The sequence below is a fragment of the Passer montanus genome, unplaced genomic scaffold (assembly GCF_014805655.1).
Source record: "Passer montanus isolate IOZ18808 unplaced genomic scaffold, ASM1480565v1 scaffold56, whole genome shotgun sequence".
Classification (NCBI taxonomy): Eukaryota; Metazoa; Chordata; class Aves; order Passeriformes; family Passeridae; genus Passer; species Passer montanus.
Genome location: NW_024370595.1, coordinates 2,312,855 through 2,334,120, shown reverse-complemented (window position 1 = coordinate 2,334,120; position 21,266 = coordinate 2,312,855). Strand labels below are relative to the sequence as shown.

At 36.6% G+C, this 21,266-nt stretch overlaps 1 protein-coding gene across 4 annotated transcripts; it reads right to left on the bottom strand.

The window, feature by feature from the left end:
* Nucleotides 1-1,074: 1,074 nt before the first annotated feature.
* TNFSF13B (TNF superfamily member 13b) lies at nucleotides 1,075-19,116 on the bottom strand. 4 transcript variants are annotated; one of them, XM_039725667.1, is made up of 8 exons: nucleotides 18,520-19,116; nucleotides 16,010-16,086; nucleotides 13,091-13,503; nucleotides 12,902-13,007; nucleotides 5,065-5,121; nucleotides 4,595-4,707; nucleotides 4,348-4,498; nucleotides 1,075-2,648 (listed from the first exon to the last, which is right to left on the bottom strand). In XM_039725667.1, exons 3-8 carry the CDS (start codon nucleotides 13,415-13,417, stop codon nucleotides 2,536-2,538), a joined length of 867 nt encoding a protein of 288 aa, XP_039581601.1. In that variant the 5' UTR covers nucleotides 13,418-13,503; nucleotides 16,010-16,086; nucleotides 18,520-19,116; the 3' UTR covers nucleotides 1,075-2,535. The 4 variants fall into 4 exon arrangements, with proteins under 4 accessions (XP_039581601.1, XP_039581602.1, XP_039581603.1 ...); XM_039725668.1 differs by having other exon boundaries at nucleotides 18,571-19,116; XM_039725669.1 differs by lacking the exon at nucleotides 16,010-16,086.
* Between the last annotated feature and the right edge of the window lie 2,150 nt (nucleotides 19,117-21,266).

Below are 21,266 nucleotides of genomic sequence, written 5' to 3'. Positions count from 1 at the left end.
TTAAAACTCAACTTTGTGCAGAAGCAGGTTAATTTTGAAAAGACAAGATTTCTCATGAAGCCAGTACAAATCTAATCTAACAGCAACAAAATTGCCAGACTTGTCAGTAGAAATATCTGAACAGTCTGTCAACTTGCACTCTGCACACATGTGGGAGTTCTCGTGGTCCACAGAACCACGTGAACGTGCTTCATGCTTTTTGTGAAGAAATGGAAGTTCAGTTCCAACCTTCTAAGGAAGGGAACACCTCTGAAAAGTTTTCTTTCAGAAAACAGAAGTTTTCCTCCAAGCCAAATCATGCGCCAGACCCTTTCCAAACGTCTGCACTTTGCACATTTGTCAGCAGCAGAAGGAAGAAATACAGTCTGGGAAATGGCTTAAGTTAGGCACACACAAGCCCACCAAAACCACTGGGGAAGCTTACAAAATAAAAGTTAGATTTGCACGTTTAGCTACTGAGACCCTGGGAAAGCAACAGTAACAACATCATTTTTCCTATAATCAGAAAATAATAAAATCGGCAAACTTTTGATGAGAGATTCTGGGCATAATTAATGTACTTCAGTAATAACAAACAACTCACTGCATGCTAACAGTTTTTTTACCTATATGTATATTATACAACCTTGGTTAAATTGAGGGATCCTGTATAGGTTTTAAAATACCTTTTTGGCAAATTCAGTACATCAAAGTTTAATAATAATAATGACACACACACAAAAAAAAAACAAAACAAAAAAACAACAACAAAAAAAAAACAAACACAAAAAAAACCCCAAAAAAACCCCAAAAAAACCCCCAAACAGTTGTAACTTCAATTTCACAACACATAAATAAATAAATAAATAGTTTTTTATAAAAGGATGACTTGCAGATATTTTGCAACTGTAGTTAAGCCTCATAAAAATCCCAGTGTAAAAATCCAATACACATATGCTTATTGCTGAAATGTCTTCCCAAAGCCCAGAGAAGAAAAAATAATTGTTTCATTAGTTTACCATGCTTTATAATTCTGAGCTCCAAATCTCTTTTATTTATTATCTATCACCATGAGAAATCAATCAGATCACAGACAAGGAAACTGCAATATGCAGAGCATCTTTTCTTTACTAAGAAAGTCTATATAACACAATTTTCAGGTCCTAAAAATGTTTTTCAAATAAAGTACAGTTAATTACTTGGGGTTTTACTTTTTATCTATTCCTATAGCACTTCAATGCTTCTTTAAGAGTAGGGAAAAAGTAGAATAGCTCCTTTGACCATAAAATATTTGGGATAAAAAAGGCATAAATACTGCCTACTGAACAAAGCATCCAGACAAATGAAAAGGAAAAAGGACATCTTTTTATTCTTTCTACAGATCTGAATATTTTTGTAAAACAGGGTTAAGCGTTATATTCAAAACCACAGAAAAAGCCTCGGAGATACAAGTGTATTTTCTTAGTTGAAAGGCTGGTTCCAGGTCTATTGGATTTTTCTTTTTACTGTATTCCATAGAATGGATCATGGCAAGAAGCAAGGGAAATATAAAAAAAATATGTATGAAGTAGTATTTCCATTGGATAAACTGCTCCAAAGAAGATAAAATTCTATTCCTAAATGCCCAAGATCTATGTGTGTATACATACTCTCAAATATATACAGATATGTCTACATACTGTATATATATACACATATCTATATATGACTGCAGAAATAATGGAGCCAGAAATCCGCTTCCAACCATGGTATTGTGTCTAATCTCACCGTGTTTCTTCCTGTGCCAGCCTTGTTTACATAGAAGTGCACACATATTCCTTGACAAGTAGCAATGCTTTGAAGATTGAGCTGTTGAAGTGTTTTACATGTCCTTTTTCCGGTAAAATTAATTCTAATTAGTAAATGCTAATAGATTGTAGTAATTTATTCACTTTTTGTTCACAGGGAAGAAGCAAGACAGTGGCTACAATACTGTATATTTGTTTTCATTATCCCAGACTTCTAGAATTTTTCCTTCCCCAGTATCTCTGGGGAAAGAAAAAAAAGCCAAAACTCTATAACTAACAATTTCATTTTGTGGTAAGGAATATACTGTTCGCTGTCTTTTCTCTACACTTTATATATTAAATACTTTACTGATTAAATAATGCAAATCTAGGATACACTTTAATTTTAGATTTCCTTTTCAATGGATAACAATTTGATAGTCTGTGGTCCTGGTCATGCTGTTATTTTTGGTCAACTCGTCCTTTGGTTTACCATATGGATAACAAACTGTTTCAAAGCCAAAACCTCATTGCTTTATAATTGTTATCTAGAGTGTCCCATTGCTAAAATAAATTGGCTTTCTGGTAATCACATGGTGGTTATATCACAAGCATGTCTGGTATGTTTCCTGTTTTGGGTTTGCATATTAAAGTGAAGAAAATTCTTAGAAGCCTGTGGTGAATCGGGAGAGGCTGATAAATTGTAAAAGCTACAATTTGATATTTTTTCTGACAAAGGCATAGGTAGAGAAGAAAATGGCATTAAGCATAAAAACAGAAATGAAGGGCTTCAGAGGAGTCTTACTGCACCAAAAAAAGTACCATCTCCATCCAAGGATATTTTAGCCCTTCTCCGTGGTATTGTAAGTTGAAGTTCATCCCCTTCTTCTAATTTTGCAATGCCTGGCAAAAGATTTGGAATATTTTTAAGTTAATATCTCAAGTGAAGTACTTTATAAATGGTACTCAAAAGTCATTATGTGTCATCTTCCAAATGTAAGCACGGCTTGTTATTTGTGATGAATGTTTTTATCTTTAGGTATCATCTTAGAGTTTACAGCCTATCCAAAGCTGACACTTAACATCCTCTGTGAAGATGGACTTAATTTCCACACTGCACTCGGCATAGCACAGTTCACTTCAGCAAACACAGCAAAAATTTCTAACAGCGGTGTACCCAGGTTCCTCATGTTATGGTGATGAGACAGTCAAAATCAGCACTGAGTATTACTGGCCCCAGACTACCCTGTTCCCACACTTCTGGAGGAGGTCTCATGAGCTTTACCAACCTAATGAAGTTACCACACATCAGCTGATCCACTGCAACTGCAGAGCACAAAAGTTTGCCTGCTGCCAGACACACATCAGCTGATATGATAACCAAGAGCATGTCGCCTTCAAGCTGCAGCTGCTGAGCTGAGAACACATCTAATATCTGCTGTGACACAGCCCAACAGTGTGAGAGAGAAGAGTCAGAACTTTTTTTTTTTTCCAGGTTAAAACAGAACAGTGGGAATTTGGGAAGTAGGAATCGTGAAGTGGCAAGACAGAGATCTTAGTTAGAAAAGGGGAGCTGTAATACAAAGGTAAAATCAGAATATAGATGATATGGAAGGTGGTTATGTTGCCAGAATGTGAGACTGAAGGGGCAAAAATTCAAAAGAAATGTTTGGACAGCTTCAATTGCCAGGTCAAAATATCTAATTAGTTAGTTAGTTAGTTGGATTTTTTTTAATTGGTGAAAAAAACAGCTGCCTGCCACATCCCATTTGTTTAATGTCATTACTTGCTGACAGTCAACTCCATCCCTCAGTGTCACCCATTTTTTTAATAAGGCACTGAAAAAAGAAATCTTTCTGGATAATAATCAAAGAGAAAACCCTCAAATCCACCATTAAGGTGGAAAGACAGACAGTTAAGAGATGATATATGGGGTTTTATAGGCCTTGACAATAATTACTTAAATGTTACTGCAGTAATATACACATATACTGACCATTGAGCTTGCTGGACTTGCATTAAGTATTTTAATTGTTTTTTCTTGTGGTGTTTCTAATTTGTGCAGTCATAAAGACCACCTTATAGGAATTAACTGTTTTTCATCAAACCAAGGACTAAAAATCCAGTAGCCTTTATAAGAAGTAGAAACATCACAGTAAGGTATGCAAGTCAATACTTGCTAAAATGGCTAAAATCCACATATGACATTTTAAAGGAGAATATAGCATTTTAATATTTTCTTGGGATGACTAAATGGGGAATTCAACTCCTAATTTAAACTGAGTTCTTCAATGAGGGCAGTAGAGATTTGTCTTGCCTGCCTCAGACATCTAACTGAAAGCACCAAAATGTCTAACCATGTTACAGAGTCAATGGAGAGAGAAAAATTGTTCCGATCACCAAGCTAGATGCATAATCTCCAGTTGCTGATACTTCATATAAAACTGTATTTTCTGAAAGTATTCTGTAATTTTTCAGTTAGCCAGATCCATGCATGCCCACCCTGTTCTTTATGACTGGTACAATACAATTGCCCAGCACTACAGATTGTATTTGATACAGCTTGTTTGCAAACAAAGAAAAAGAAAATGCAGATATTTACCAGCAGTGTAGCAAGAATTATTTGGATAAGACTGTGGCATATTTTGGATGCAGCGAAACAATGTCACCAAGCTGAGATCATCACCAAACACATGAGCCTTCTTCCTCTGGATTAGGTGTCCCATAGCAAATGTTGTATCTGTATATAAAACCTATAGAAAGAAGAGGTGAAAACTCTAAACTTATTGTATGGAGGCATTAAAAATCCTTACACAAGTCAGATGCTGAAGTGAATAGAGCTTTCTCACCTGGCCATATATGAAAAAATAACCTGTTTCTTTGATCACTATTTTATTTCCTTGTTCTTCCAGAGCTGTTCCACGTTTAAAGCTCAGGAGCCAAGGGACAATGCTTGAATCATCTAAAAGACAAAATAATTTTGGGCAATCAGAAGGGTTATGCTCTTCATTTTCACCTGCTGAAAAATAACAAAGTCTAACTTCTAGATAGTACTTCCAGTCTCCCTAGGTGCATTTCCCTACTGGAAAGATGATATTTGCAAGAGCCATCCAGATACAGGGACCTTCCAGATGTAGGGACCTCCTTGTTGTTTTTTGATGTTTTTGTTTGTAGTTGTTGGGTTTTAAAAAAAATTATGTATTTATTTTATTTTTAAATTTGCTGCTAAAACTCAGTTACTGCTTTGAAGTTAGGTAAAATTTGTTGAAACAGTTATCCCATGGAGTAGTAAACTATAAATCATGGCACATATTCTTACCTTTCTGTTGGATATCACTTTTGCTGTCAGCAATCAGTTGCAAGCAGGCCTGCAGCACTACAAAGTGAAAGTATTTTGAAATTAAAGAAACATAAATCAGTAATAGAATAAAATCATGAACCTACATTAAGGAAAAAAAAAAAAGGACATGGAAGAAATCTCTCAGTCTCACCACTTATTTTAAACCAGAACATATTAGTTTTAACACAGGTTTTACTCAAATGTACAAAAAGAACATTCCTGTCACAACACACACTAGATGACTTTGAGAGATCATGGAGCTAAGTGGGAGGCCTCAGGTAGCAGCACAAAAAACACTTGCTTGTTTTCATATCTGGCCCTTATTTAACTATGTAGCAGTAAGTCAAATGAGCAAGAAATCATTAGGTCAATTAAGCTTTTTCATTTTCTATACAAAAGCTTGAAAAAAGCCCCAACCCCACCTGCTATGACAGAGAGCAGATTTTCTAACTATGTTTGATGTATTGTTTAGAGAAATTACTTTCCATTTATAGTTGCTGTAAAATATTAGTCATATATACTTTCATAATAAATTCTCAATGTCCATATACACATTCTTTCAATATTTTTCAGATACCTACTCTAGACCAACCTATACTAAGAGGGAAAATAGAGAGAGTTAGCAAATTAATGCATCCTTAGCAAATTAATGCACCCATAACAAATAGCTTGGTATCTGTCAAAATGTGTTGCTCAAAATTGTAGAGATTCATGACACTAATCAGAAATTAGATATTTGTTCAGAAAAAAATACTTCAGAATGTTAAAATATAGATTTCCAAGTGAAACAAAGATCTTGTAAAAAAACCTGATAAGTATGTGTCAGACAACAAGAAAAAAGGAAAAAAAAGACTGTATTTGCTTGGAGCAGATTTTAATCAAAACATCTCGTTCTCATGCCACTTTGAAGGATGGAAAACCAAGTAGTAACACTTACTGCACATGACAGAGACCAAATTAATTTATTAAGAGTCAAGAGAATAAAATTCTGTCATACATTGCTCCATTTTGTTTACCACTTTTCAGACAAGAAGGCTGTGGATCAGATTTGGCCACACAGATTTGGCTGTAATGGGGAATGCCATGGATACGTGGGATCCTGTTTCTGCATTTGTCAGTGGTACCCAAGTGCAACCAAGGGTCCAGTGGTACAAACCTCTTTCTGCACAGCAGGTACCCAGAGGATTTGGGTGGAAAGAAGTCTTTTTATGTTTCTAAGTCTCCTTTTTAAGGGGTCTTTCTTGAAAACAGAAGAAGAGGGCTGGATGCTCACCAGCACTCAGCAGTGCCAACTGGCAGCACTCAAGGATTCAAGTGCACATCTGGGAATGCACCAATTCCAGAATGATCACACAACCTGCAAGCCATCATGGTAATAGGAATTCTATCATCCAAACTCCTGTCTCCTACACTGAAATGTGTCCTTGGGTCTTATCACATCACACATCAATAATGTGCTACAATTTATAGATTTTTCAAATCAAGAATTTAAAGGCATCTGAGTTATCTACCTTCTGGCAAGAAATAAAACACCTCAAGCCAACACAAAATTAATAAAGGTATTACACTTCATACAATTTTCTATCACACTTGGGAGCAAAATTATTTTCTGGAAAATAAACTTCTAAATAGAACTAAAATGTGACTTTAGGGAGACAACACAGCACATCAGGCAAATAATTTCACAAGTTATTAATTCATTTTGGAACAAAATGCTTTCCTAGTGAATTAAATTTGGTGGTCACCTAGTATTTCAGTAAGCTAAACCAAAATTTTAATTCTTGCTTTTAAAAGAGCTCACTAATGTGGGCACCAGATTCTTCACTAACCAAACGAGAAGATTTGTGATGACTCCCACTAACCAGCTGCTGTCCAGCTGCTTGCCACTGAGCAGTATCTACAAGCAGCAAAAGCTATGCCTACTTTAGCAACTCTTGTTAAAGTCACTCTGCAAACTTGGTGGGCATTCTTCAAACTATCTTAATTCTCAGTTTGCAAGTGTGGATTTCTGTTTCAGCTGGTTGCAGCACTGAAATTCTAGTCAACATTGCTGAGAACTGCTCACAGTACTTAAAATCTGAAAGATCAGTACAGTTTGACATCATCTCCATCTTTTCAAAAAAATATACCAACTCTACTTCATTCTACAGACATCAGATCTGCACTTAATCTCTAAAAAATTGTCTGTCTCTTCTTTTAATATAAGATAGGAACAAAACTCCACAGAATATATTAAGCTGGTTTTTGGAGAAAATACATAAAATAGTGTCCTTTGTAGGACAATAGAGGCTAGCACAGTGGCCATTTTGCCTAAATCTACAAATGACAATATCTAAAAAAGTGCTTTGAGGATTGAACAACAACATGCTTCAAAAATATGTTCAGAAGCCAAAGCTGACACATAACTATTTCCAGTATATACAAGTACTTTGACTTCAGCGGAACTAGTTACGTGCCTAAAATTAAGTAATTAATTGAAAAAAATTCCAAGTAAACACTACTACTAAGAAGGAGAAGATATGGATATACAAAGTACATTTTCTGGGTAAATTAACAGGAATTTTTAGTAAAAAGTAAATGTTGTTAAAAAACACCAGCAATTCTATTCCAAGAAGTACGCGAATCTTAAGTGCAATATGTGGAATACATGTATTACAAAATACACATTGAATAGTTGCTATTTAATGTCTTAGCCCAGTGTAAGTCAAACCTGAACAACATCTTTGTAGTCTAAAGGATTTTTGATTAGTAATGAAAGCAAAATAAAGGATTAATACTATACATTGTGAAAATGTGTAAAAATATCTAGACTGAGTGTCACCATGAGATCTATCTGTATAAAAGTGTCTCTAGAATGACAAAGCATGCCCCATCCTCTTGTGACTTTTATATAATAGCTTTGATGAACATTCTTTTTCTCAGCTGATTTTAATTGCTCTGCAGGTTGTGGGTTGGCAGAAGTTCATTTTGGAGTTTGTCTTATTCCATGGACAGAAGACCCAATTCTGAAGATGTTAGTCAGTCCAGATCCCTTTATAAACAACAGCCAGCACATGCAATGATGTGTTCTCTACTAGTTGAGCAATGTAATCACAATTAAAAAACCAAAAACCTACTATCATTTGCTGAAGGACACCAATCTAGATTTCTGCAAATCTCCATGATTTAAGAACTTATATTGGTAAAATAAAATTTTCCCTCCCATGCAAACTTTGTTATTTTTTAAATTGCATAATTTGTTATTTTTTAAATTGCAAACTTTGTTATTTTTTAAATTGCAAAATAATATTTTGCAATATCACTTAGTGATCTATCCAAACAAAATTTCAAGTTTAATATTTGTGAGCTCTTATATAAAATTTAAAGTTTTGATATCTGAGGTCTGAGACATCTGTGCTCATTTTTGCTGAAATAAAACCTAGGAAAAACCCTAACCTTGAAAAAAAAACAAAACCAAACCCAGACCTCCTTATATAGGTTCCTTTTTTGTCTAGATCTGTTCTCTATACGTTTCCCAAAGCACATTTAAACACCAGACAATTTAATTTATAAATGACAAGCATTTTCTTGAAGCATTTGCAGTTTTTCTTCCCTCTACTTCTTGATTTCTATCCCAACAGATCTTCTTCTAGTTTTTGCTTGTGCATTTTTATAAACTGTTTTCATGAACTCTATCACAGCAGAAACCAGGACAATTGGTTAATCTGGTGTGTTTTAATAGAGATGTCTTTATATGGCATCAATTATGGATTCAGTCTGTTCCTACATTAAAATGCCTTGATCATAGTTACATGTATGACTAAGATCTAACAAACATCTTTAAAGAATTAGTAGCATTATTTCTACCTTCACAGAATTGCCAATAATATGTTACATCTAGAAAAACAAGGGAATTGTTTACTAGGAATTAAGACTTCTATTGTACAGTATATAGCAGAGTGCTGGTTTTAAAACTTAGAGCCTATTGGGCGTCTTTTCGACTGTACAGAGTTCTGCATAATACACAGCACTGATTTAATCACTCCTTCATTCAGTTAAATTCTTCACGTAAAATTGCAGGAATTGCATCAAGGAATTTTCTGTCCTTTTGCATAGAAGGGTCTATTTCCTTTTGAGTTAGACAGTTGTCAGCAGAAAAAAAATAAGGATAATATATATTTTCAAGAAGTATGCTCTTCTTTTTCCTTTTAAATTTGATTTTAATTTTCATTTCATATTTGACCTCTTCAAACATTAAAATATGAAGTATTGTGAATATTTGGTAAGGGGATTTTATATATGGCATTTGTTTAAGATAGTAAAAAAAGGTTATGTCTCAATGCAAAGATCACTGAAGTCAAGTACCACTTGTAAAACCTCTTGCTATCCCTCTGTCACAGATATCTAAAGTATCAACATAAACAGTCAAAACACTTCCAACCAACAAATGTACCAATTTTCCAGTACAGCAATTTTATCGAGAGCAACGGCAGAGTTGTGACACCAGGCTTGGAAGGTAATAGTTACTTCTCATGGACACGACTGCTGTTGGAGTAGAACCTGAAAATTATTAGTAAAAAAACGAATTGCCAAATCACATATCAGATTACCCTGCCTCATTGATTTGTGGAATTACATAAAATAGCTCCTCAGCTCCTTCATACATGCAGTACACCAAAGTAAATATAGTCCATGGGGGCTCCAGTCTGATCCCAGCATTTGTGTTTAGAGAAGGTCTGATTCTCACCTCCCTAGGTCATGGGAATCAGAATCCCACAATAACTATTAGAATGAGGCACTGAGACATTGTGAAAATGATACCTGATGTTCATACTTTGGCTTAGGCAATGGGACCTAAAACTTGCTCCTAGGCTCAAGTGCACATGCAGCTTAGGAAGAAACACACAGGCAACGCAATCACTAACTGTGAATAGAATATAAAATTCAGGAGAGGTCTTTTGTTGTGCACCTATTTTCCTCCACAGTTGAAATTTGTAAAGAGAAAGATAAAAAGAAAAAGTACATCTGTTGTAACATGTCCCGAAATGACATTTGCCAGAAGCATACGTTTCAAAATCACCCATTACCTCCTACTCACTGCATCAAGAACTCTGGTTCTGACTGCTGACTGTGCTGCTTTATTTGGAATTGATGCTTGAAACACTTCTCTTCATCCTACCCAAGCTGGAAATTTTTGCAAGACACAAAGTGTTTGACTACTGATGACTAATAGTTTTATGCATTTGCACAGACTCCATAAAAAAAGAAACAACATTGTGTTAAATCCACTTCCATTCAATTGTCCTGTTAAATAAAATGCTGATTTGTAGCCACTTGTATGCATTAAAATGAAAATTCAGTATGCTTAAGAAAGGCTGTACTGGGTCTAAAAAAAGAATGATGGGACATGCATTCCTGGAATTTGATGGTTAAAGTCTAGAAACCCCAGAACTGAACAATAACTTTATTTATAAACAAGCTATTAGTTCTATATTTTATTTCTGCACTCTGTTGAAGCACAAGAGAAGCAATTAGATACCAGTGACATTTCCAAATATTAACTTTCTAAGGAATTCATCCATATAAAAGCAAAATGATGGGTCAGCAATTAACTATGATCAAACTCTACTTTGAGACCTTGCTGAAGCAAACAGAAGTAGAGCAAGAACAGGCACCTCACTCAATACCCTGATTTATTTGTCATTATAACAGAATGAGTACCACACCTCTGCAGGACAATTTGGAGACTGATGGGATTCTGGAACCCAGATATAAATATCAAAAGATCAAAATGAAGGGTCTGTAATTCTGTGTACATTATAAAGTAGTAGATTGGATTCAGCACCATGAACAACACCATGGTCTTCTATTTAACTGACTCTGCTAAACCTAAATTTAACATTGACTAGTAGGTTCATGGTCATCAGTGAAATCTGATCTGAGAAAATATAATATGAATATAATATATAACTGAACTCTGAAAAACTAAATTTTTTGAAATTAGAGCAGGTAGAAAGCTAATTCTAACAGATAACCTTTGATATAAATACAAGATTTGCAATTGACTTTTTTCTTTTTTTTATACAAAAATATGAGGTTCATGTTAGAAAACATTTTTGTGATAGGTCAATTGATGTAGCTTTTCCCTTTAAAATGAAAGTTCATATTCTGTGTTTTGTTTCATCCATCCTAAACAACTTTAAAGCCAGCTGTACCTTAAAAAAAAGTTTACAGAAATAAGTAGCTTAATTGAAATTTTATGTGTTACCGGTAAACAGGTATAATCAGAGGTGGCTACATGGTGAGAAGAATCAAAAGTCTATTCAGAAGCATAGCTGAGGAGCCCCAAATCCTGCTCACCTCAAATAGCAATAACACTAAAAATGAAAGCTATTGTGAAAGAAACTGGATCACTTGCAGAGTACTGATGCTCTAACATTCATTTAAACAAGACATATCCTTATTTTTTATGATATTTGTATTTCAGATCACTTATTTTTATTTGGGAGTTCCTAGGGTGGGGAGAGCAGGGGTGCTCTGTGGTTCTTGTGGAAGGAAACAGGCTACAAGAAATAGAATTTAAGCAATCATGACCTCAGTCCTGTTTGCGAAATCTTTCTTAGCCAAGATCTTGAATCAAAGACAACTAACGAAATAGAATAAATCTCATATAAACGTCTGGATTTTAAGTGATGTCCTAAATTAATGAGGTTTTTTTGGATATTGGAAGCAAGTGATTATATTCTAGAACTTTAATTTCATTTAGCTTACTGAAGCTCAAGTGAAATACATTTCATGTTAGTTGCTTACTGAGAAACAGATTTTATGCAAAGCTTAATTTAATTTTTACCTATAATTTGCTCCATTTCAACTTCTCTAAATAGTTTAAGATATCATTTAAAATAATATAAAAGTATACATAAGAAAAGTGAACTGATTTAGCAACTCAGGAATGTTTTAGTTACTCAGTGCAATTAGAGTATGTGTGCAAACTGGTATAATAAAATTCTGCATTTTATCTCATAAGACCTCATTGTGTTTGGAAAAAATAATGAAATATAGGCATTTTATCCCCAAAGGAAAAAAAAAGTATCCCATTACTCTATAATACACATCAGAGGTCTTTTATGGAGCACAGTCTTCAGTGTTCTTTGCAGAACATTTTAAAAAGGAGAACGATGACCAAAATAATCTTACTGGATAGGCATTCCTGTATTAATTTTATGATTTATTGATAGGTTGTTTTAATGTAGAAATTATGCTAAACTTCTGAATTCCTTGTAGTCTGCCTCTCTTGTCAGGTACAAGCTAGCCTTTCTACTTAAAAGCTCCTATTTCCCTAAAGTTCTCATTACTTCTCTCTTTTTGGGTGAGCATGTTTCCCAGAAAAGTGAATTGGCATTTTTATTAATAGATTTTCCTCCCTACTTTGATCAGAGAGAATTGAACAGTTAAAAATCTGAATGATTTGAAGTTGCCTTTTTCAACTGTAAAACATCATGCAGATTTGGGATCCAACATTCAAAGTTTAACCTGCAGATAGCATAAATATCTGGTACCTTAAAAACATGTCCCTACTCATGGCAGGGTGGTTGGACTACATGACCTTTAAAGATCTCTTCAAAACCAAAACATTCTGTAATTTAATATTCTGTCCTTTAAGAGAATATGCCTATGGTTAACACCATTCATCCACCAATAATTTTGAAAACCAGAATGGGCTCCTGCAGCATGGATCAACTGATAGGAGAAAGAAAATACAAATCAAACACTCCTGCTTTTCTGCAGACAGTATCCAACAGCAGCATCCCAGCCCACTTCATCAGCTGGTATTTACCTTTTTCTTCTGTGTTGACAACAGACCGCCTGCCCCTGTTTCTACTCCCGTTCCAGATTTCCTTTTGGAAGCTCTCAGCTGTGCCAGTACCAGCAAGCCTGCTCTCCTAACAAGGAGAAGCAACAGTCAGTGAGAGCAGCCCCACATTGGTCCATGCCCTGCAAGTCAAAACCCACCCCTGCAGCTTACCTGCCTGGAGCCAGCTGCAGACACTTGCAGGAAGGAAGAAACAGGGCTACCTGCTTTGTTTTCACTGGGGGACACGAGTGGTTGGTCTAGCGGAGACCTTGCCTGGATGCTGTAGATCAGCTCGCTGCGCAGAGCTTCTAGTTCTGTTTTCAGGATGATAACATGGTAAAGAGACACTGCTGCAAGACAAGAGGACAGGAGCATTGCAAGCCACAGGAATGTGACAGGAAAAAGTCCCGTGGCGCCTGAAACAGCACCAGGGGGGGCAGAGGGAGAGGAGGCGGTATCCTTCTGTTGGATGACGTGCACACAGTCCACGGATTTCATCGCTGCTCTTTCCTTACTAAAGCCAGAGGGAGAGTTCAGCTGTCCCCTTCCGAAGTGCAATCCATGTTACCAGTTGCTCTCTGAAACTAAGGGCATCCAGAATAAGTGAACAAAACGCCCAGATCATTTCCTGTCATATGAAGCTGTTGATAGCACCATTAGACTTAATGTACAGAATGAACATCTAAGATTCTGTCTTCCCTTTGTTTCCACCTCTCTGTGCTGCATTTTGGAAACGAATACTTTCTCACAAGCTACCTTCCTCCTTTCACTTTCCACTAGTTATTTATGTGGCAGCTTGCTATAGCCATTTCCCATAATTTTTAAATTCAGGCACAGGCAGTACCACCGGTGATTTTGAGACTTATCTAGAAGTGCAGAAACTGTGTAAAGTTTCCTGGCAGAAACCATGTAAAGTTGCCTGGCAGAATTTCATCCAGTGGTGCTTAAAACACTTCACGTATGACAGGCATGAACCTCTGTGTGTGTGAAGGCATATAGATGTACTCTGTATGTATGTTATATTATTTATATTAAAATGTTTATATTCATATCTAAAGTACCAATATGCCTACAGAGGAGACAAATGATTCAAAATAAATTTTTTATCCTTTTCTAAAAACAGTAGTGAAAAACATTCCCAGGTATGAGTCACAAATTACAGGTTTCTCAGTTGTATGAAGATGCTAATTCTGCAGTTCAGTTCATGAAAAGGGATGACCTTTTATTAAACTTTTCTAATAAATACACTCTCTCTGTTCTAATACAGAACCTGAATTAATGCAAAAGGGAACACAAAGAAGCACGGAGAGGAAATTTTGCAGGGTGGAACTATAAGAGGTGAAAACTAGGAGATGGAAAGGAATGAGAGAGGGGAAAATAAGAACAGGGTGAAAGGGCAAATATTTATATAGAGAATTTAAAATTAAAGACAACCCAAAACTTTAAACATGCATGCTGGCATCACTCAGATGAATCCTGAGTGTCTGGTTTAAGTTAATCTTTTAAGATTTTATAAGTCATTTAATCTTAAAACTCTGTATTAGGAATTTCTTTCTTCTCTGCAACAGCAAGGATACCTAGACACCCCACATAAGTTCATGTGATTTTTTTACAATCTTCTCACACAAAAATTCAACTTTTACCCCTTTGTTAAAAGTTCCCATAGTCTGGGGCAGAAGAAATTATAAACAGTATCACAATTATGGCTAAACTCAAAGGGTCAACTCCTCTTACCATGTAAGTAAACTTTATCTTTGCAAAAGAGAAAACTTTTACAGATCAGTCCAAATGCTGTGTAATAAATCCTGATGACAACACCTACCAGAGAAGCTCAGATCAAGTTAATCTGTTGGGAAGGAGAAGGAAGAAGGAACAACAATAGAGTAGCAACTTCCGTAGCCTCTCCCTCTTCTGTTTCTTAAGGCTACAAGAAATTTAGTGTGATTATAAGCTTTATCATCTTCCGTTGTGATGCAAGGAGTTCTTTTCTTTATTTTGCCACCTCTAGAAACCACACACATCCTGCACATATAAATCTGTCCCTAAATGCAAAGGAAAAAATATATATCCTGTATCTTGTGCCTAGAAGCCACATATATACTGTGAGAAATTACATAGAAATCAGTGTGGGATGGAAAAAATAGAATACCATACCATTTCTGTTCCCGTTTTAAAGACGAAATTAAGCTGTAAATGGGGCTGCATTTTGAAGTAAATTTAATATGAACTAATGCAGAGGTTTTTTAACAGAATAAGCAATTATTGGTACTAAGCAGACATGCCTTCAAGTATCCCTAGATATCAGAACATGACCAGCCTAGTAAGGACTGTTCCAAAAATAAGAAATAATGTGACAGTTGGAAAAGAAGTGCTATTTTAGAAAATGAAACCGAGTGAGAACACAGAAGTTATAACCAGCTATCCAGGAATACCAAGGAACTATTGGCCAGTGAGGTCTCTGCAGTCATTAATGTATCAGAAAATAAGAGACCGATATATAAATAGCAGTGCTCCAGCCACTTCGAGAGAAAATAGGCTGTTCCCAGCCTCCACAGCCTCTTTAAATGGGGTCATTATTTGGGCTGACAAAGTAATTGTGGTGACATAGAGGACTTCTGTAAGACATCTGGCTCCATCTTGCTTATAATTCTGATCAATGACAATTTCAAAGGGGAGATGAGGAAAATCTCAACAGCCCACACACGGGAAATTGTTAAATTCAATAGGCATTTTTAGCTAAGCATCAAAGGGATTTCTCTGTTGGCAACCTTGTGTTGTTCTGTAGATTTATAAGCAGTTATGTGGTTTGAAAGAAAGTGTAAGTTCAGACAACTTTGGTGATGACAAAAATGGTGGAACAATAGCTAATGACAATTAGAGGTCAATCATGAAAACCAGTATGAATTACCTAAGAATATACTTAGTTGAACAACTTCTCATGTAATCAAATGGAGCTTTAGTTAACTGCAGATTGCTAATTGCATCAAAGTGAATCACAAAAATTGCTTCAAAACCCCCCCTAAAAATCACCAAGCCCAAAAAAGCCCCCAAACCAAACAACAGCCCCATGCTGGCTGCAGAGCTTAGAACCTGGAGTCAGTGTCTCAGTGCTTGCCACTCTATCTTGTCATAACATATTCTCCTTATGATTCCTCTTGTTGGCAGAGCTGCAAAGCAAAGTCGGTAAGATTAGCAGATGCTGCTTCTGCTGTGTTTTAAGCTAAGGTGTGACTAAAGAGGACTAAGGAGTGCTCAGATCAGCCTCCCATCAGCAGACACGGGAAGGTGATAATTTCAGCTGAGCACAAGCTCTCAGTGGAATATTCTTGTTGAAATAGAGGTATACTATTTGGATATATATGCTGCAGGGAAAGAGCATTGTGCTTTTATATTGACAAAACCTATTTGCATACAGCTATGACTGACAAAACTGAACTGTAAAAAAGGTCAAAAATCCAGAATGAATATAATAGACCTAAAGAACTAATCTCAGAAATGATTCAGGTTTTGGCTTGCAGCTTGCTTCTACTGGACAGCTTTCCTGAAAACCCTTTTGCAAACTTTTGCACCACATCAACAGTTTTGGTCTCAAGAAACACACGCAGTCAGCAAACATTAGGGGCTGTCTCAAGACCAGTTCAAAGCAGCATTTTCCAAACTACTGCTACAAAAGGAAATATCATTGGATTAAACTGCAGAAACCTAGTCCTGGCCATCTAACTCTGCAAATAAATAAGAATAAACCCTTATAATAAAGGTATTCTGAAAATATGGTCTTGATTTGCATACACAGTACATGACCTTTGCATACACCAGTGTCTCCTTAACCCAAAGTATGAGCTATGTTGAACACTCAGATTAACTGACTAAAAAACCTCTTTAATTTAGCCAAGGAAAACTATTAAGAAATGCCTTGGCTAGTCTAAGAATTCTAGTTAACCAAGTCCTTTACTTCCAGGAAAAAGAGCAAAAATTTAGGTAAAATTCAAAATAATAAATAAATGAAAATGAAACCCCAGTACATTACCACTGAAGATGCTTAAAGGTGAGAATGTTTCACTACAAGACAGGAAAATGTGTTCCTGAACCCATTATTAAGTGTTCCTGAACCCAAAATGAAGGCTGTTTAAAACTTCCAAGATGTTACACCAGAAAAAAGCTCTGTTATTTCATGCAGGTAATTAACTTTTTTTTTTTTTTTCCATTATGCAGAGGATCAGATTAAATGATAAAGATGGGTTCTGCTAATCTGAAAACTTATAAAAGATCAACATTATATCTGGTGGGGAACCAAGGCAGAGATGGCAATACAGGAAATTTGTGGTTTAACCAGAAACTGAATTCTTGATTTTCTGAAATCCAGATATGTACTTTAACCACAAAAGCATCTTCTTTGTGGGAGAGGAAAAACCCATAACGAAGTTCAATGTACAAAAGAGAAGCAGTTGATATGACTGTGAAGGCTTGCATAAAAACCCAATTTACTGAAGAAACATGAAAGTTTACTTCAAAATAAATGTTCAGTTTTTAAAAAGGAGGTTGTGCAGATGCTGCAACCCAGAGGTCCAGGCAAGTGTGTCAAAGGCCACACTAAAAGTACGCCTCCAGTGGCAAGGGTCCAGCTTCACATACTTCTGAAACTGCCGCAAAATGGTCCCTGCGGTTATTACAAGAAGGAGACCACGATATCTCACCTTGCCACACACAACAGAGCAGAGCACAAAAAGGCTAAGGTTCCATTCTGAAATTTTCCATTTAACTTCAAGTCCTTTCTGAAGATGGACAAAACTATTTTGGGGGAGATCAGAATAAATCCTGTATTATAGTTTTCTGCTAACAAAGAGATCTGTATTAAGAGTATTCACAGATATCCCTCTGAAACAGTACATATTGCCTTCAAGAACACTTAATTAGTTATTTCAGCCATTAACTACAACTTATAGAGTAGCAAATCCAGGCAAGTTCTGCCTCACAAATGGATCCCAAAAGTACTCTATTTCTGGATACTCCACTCCTGTGGCTGTATATCTTACATCTTATTATTTTAACTTCTAGGAAGCTGTTGAATACCTTGCAAGTAAAGGATGTGTTATACAAACAGTTTAAGCCTTATTTGATAAATTATCTTGTTAAAAGGAAAACAGAAAATTCTATGACATTTTTCTGAGGCAAAAAAGGTAATACTTTCTCTTTTCCTCAACATTTCAAAATTGCCGATGATAACACAAATGTGTCTGCATATTTTAGGTATGCCATCCTTATTTCATTCCTTGCAACATTTTACTTCTCTAGATAGTGAGACAATCTGGGTTCAAATGCATACTACACAAAGTAAACCTACATCTGACTTGCAGCCACTGTCACATTTACATGGTTTTTACAGTGCTTTCAAAGAGAAGAGAAACTGACGCAGAAAGAAAAAACAATTATTATAGGTGTCTTACAAAGTCTGCAGCAGAACCAGCTGGCAAAGAATTTTAAAAACATGTAAAATATAAAAAGACAACCCAGGATTTATATACTACAGCAGCTTAATGCCAGCCTCCTCCCCTTCCCCTTCCCCCCCGCCCCATGATGATGTTACAGCAATTGCTTCTTACTGCCCAGGGGAAAAGGAGCTCTCTCACACAGCTGAAGCCCACTTCTCTTACAGTCTCACCGGCTTTGCTATCCAGCAACATGGAGAACTGCATTTCTCCACCTCTTTGAAACTATGCAACTTAACAGATTTTGCACAGATGGGCTGAAAATGCTTTTGTATGGTAACAAGATAAACATGGAGCTATGGCCCTTCATGTGGGAGTGGCCACTCTGCTGCTGCTGAAGTCTGGAGACCTTCAATAGAGTGCACAGGACAAGGATTCAAGTATTTTCAAAATTTTCTCGTAGCCGTATTTACTGCGCTGTCCCTGAGTCCTAGAGGACAGACAGGAAAGAGTTCTCTGCCTGACCTTTCCCTTTGAATTTTTGTAAATAATTAGCCCACACTAGACGTTAAGTGTAATTCAAACCAGCTGTAGAACTTCCTTTCTTTCTGTCTTCAAGCAGCACAATCAGTTCCTTAGTTACTCGTCAAATAGCAGCAACATCTCTCTGAACTTGGTATGTGAATATACATTTCTGTCAGCCACCTTGCAGATTTGCATTATTCAGCTCATTGCTTCACATTATTAAATATGCATCTCCAGCTGGGAGTGAGACCATGTTCTTTAATACAGTAAAACCAAGTCTGTTCTTAAGCTGCACTGCCTTTCAGAGAAAGAAAAATTGCTGTTTTTCCCAGACATACAAGAGTTATTCTGCCCCCATCCAAGTTGAAGCATAACAAATTAATCACATCAATGTTTTCAAAACAAATCCAGAAAATAATCAGTGTATCTTCCTATCTACTTACAGAGACAGAACTCGGTACAAAATCTAAAATAAAGACCTTGAATGGCATCCAACAAGAGATTTAAAGCTCAGGCATGTTCAATATCTTTGGAGCAAATAATTTTTGCTAAGCCAATGGTTCAGCATTTTCTCAAAATCTTATCAGTGCATATTCGATCTTTTTAACAGACAGCAAGCCTTTGGTCTAGGTTTCATTTTGTAGAGTCGTAGAATGGCCTGGGTTGGAAGGGACCTTAAAGATTGTCTTGTTCCAACAACTCTGTCATGGCCAGGGACATCCTCCACTAGATCAAATTGCTGAGACCTTCATCCAGCCTGGCCTGGAATACTTCCAGGGATGGGGCATCTACAACTTCACTGGGCAACCTGTTACAGTGCCTCATCACCTTCACAGCAAAGAACTCCCTCCAAATATTTAATCTATACCTACTCTCTTTCAATTTTAAGCCTTTCCCTCTTGTCCTGTCACTACATGACCTTATTGTAAAAAGCCTCCCCATCTATCTTGTAGCCTCCCTAAGGTAGTGCAAAGTTGCAATTAGGTCACCCCAAAACCTTTTCATGTTTTTCTTTTCTGGGCTGGACAAGCCAAATTCTCTAAACTTTTTCTCACAGAAGAGGTGCTCCATCCCCCTAATCGGATTGGTGGCCATCCTCTAGACTCCCTCCAACAGCTCTATGTCCTTCCTGTGCTGAAGAATCAAGAGCTGGATGCAGCACTGCAGGTGGGGTCTGAGCAGAGCAGAGCAGAGCAGAGGGGCAGAATCCCCTCCCTCCCCTGCTGCCCACGCTGCTTTGGATGCAGCCCAGGACAGGTTTGGCTTTCTGGGCTGTGAGTGCCCATAGCTGGGTCATGTCCAGACTCTCAACCACCAGCACCCCCAAGTCCTCCTCGGCAGGGCTGCTCCAGTTTTACTTTAGATGTTCACATGCCCTCATGAATGTTTACTATGATTTAAACAGTACTCACAAATTCTGAGAAAAAGTAAAATACAGTGTTTTGCCTGATATGAAGGCCTATACCCACCTACTAAGTAAATGAATATAACATCATAAGACATTCCAAGACACAGTTTGTGTTGCACTTGGTAGCCCAGCTGCTAATCAATTTTCAAGTAAGAGAAAGCAAATGCAAGACTTGTGTTCTCCAGAACGCTACTGTGCAAGCAAGTTTTAGTGACATAGTTCACAAGACAGCAACCTGCTTCTCATTCAGGACAATATTCGCATGAAGTACCCAAATCTGGAGTTGTTTCTGTACTGTCATTACTTCCTTTACAAAACTTAGATTTTTTTTTTCATTCCAAATTAATAGGTATCTTGAACAGAGTGTCCAAATGTACCCACACCTACACCCCCCCACCCACAGCCCTGTTTCCTAGGTACTGGGTTAAAAATGAACTACAAGCCTTGCAGTAATTCAGAAGAGGACATAAATTTTGCAGCTTCATAAAAGACAGCAGTAAGCCCTTATTTTCTGGGTGTTTCATATTAACCATGTCGAATAGGAGCAGACGTGATATAAGCTTTCTCTGTAAGAAAGTAGAAATTGCTTCAGACTGAGTATCCTGCTCCAACTGTATGAATTAACTACAAATCTCAGTGGCATTATAGGATTTAAAATTGACATTGAAAATATTGCCAGCATAGGTGGTAAAACTAGTCAGAAACACTTCAAAAATACTTCAAAATGCTTTCTAATGGACATAATATTCAGACCATCTCTCAGATCCCCAGAGAAACTTTGAAATGCAAAATGTGTTAGAAAGTGATGGAGAGCCATACCAGTTTTATTTCCTAACACTTCCTGAAAGTGAAGATACATGACAAAGCTTAGAAACATATTTGTAATATGCTTTTTCCCCTGATGTAATAGCTTTCCACAAAGGCCACCACATCTAACAATGCAGATGTCTAGTCCATGTGCTCTGGCTTTAGTAAGTGACTGAAAATG

Excerpts from the sequence above, each read along its gene's own strand:
- TNFSF13B (XM_039725667.1), bottom strand. The coding sequence starts at position 13,417 with ATGAAATCCGTGGACTGTGTGCACGTCATCCAACAGAAGGATACCGCC. Across the intron at positions 4,499-4,594 it reads ATTTTTTCATATATGGCCAG|GTTTTATATACAGATACAAC; the intron begins GTGAGAAAGCTC and ends TTCTTTCTATAG. Across the intron at positions 2,649-4,347 it reads TAATTCTTGCTACACTGCTG|GCATTGCAAAATTAGAAGAA; the intron begins GTAAATATCTGC and ends ATCTTTTGCCAG.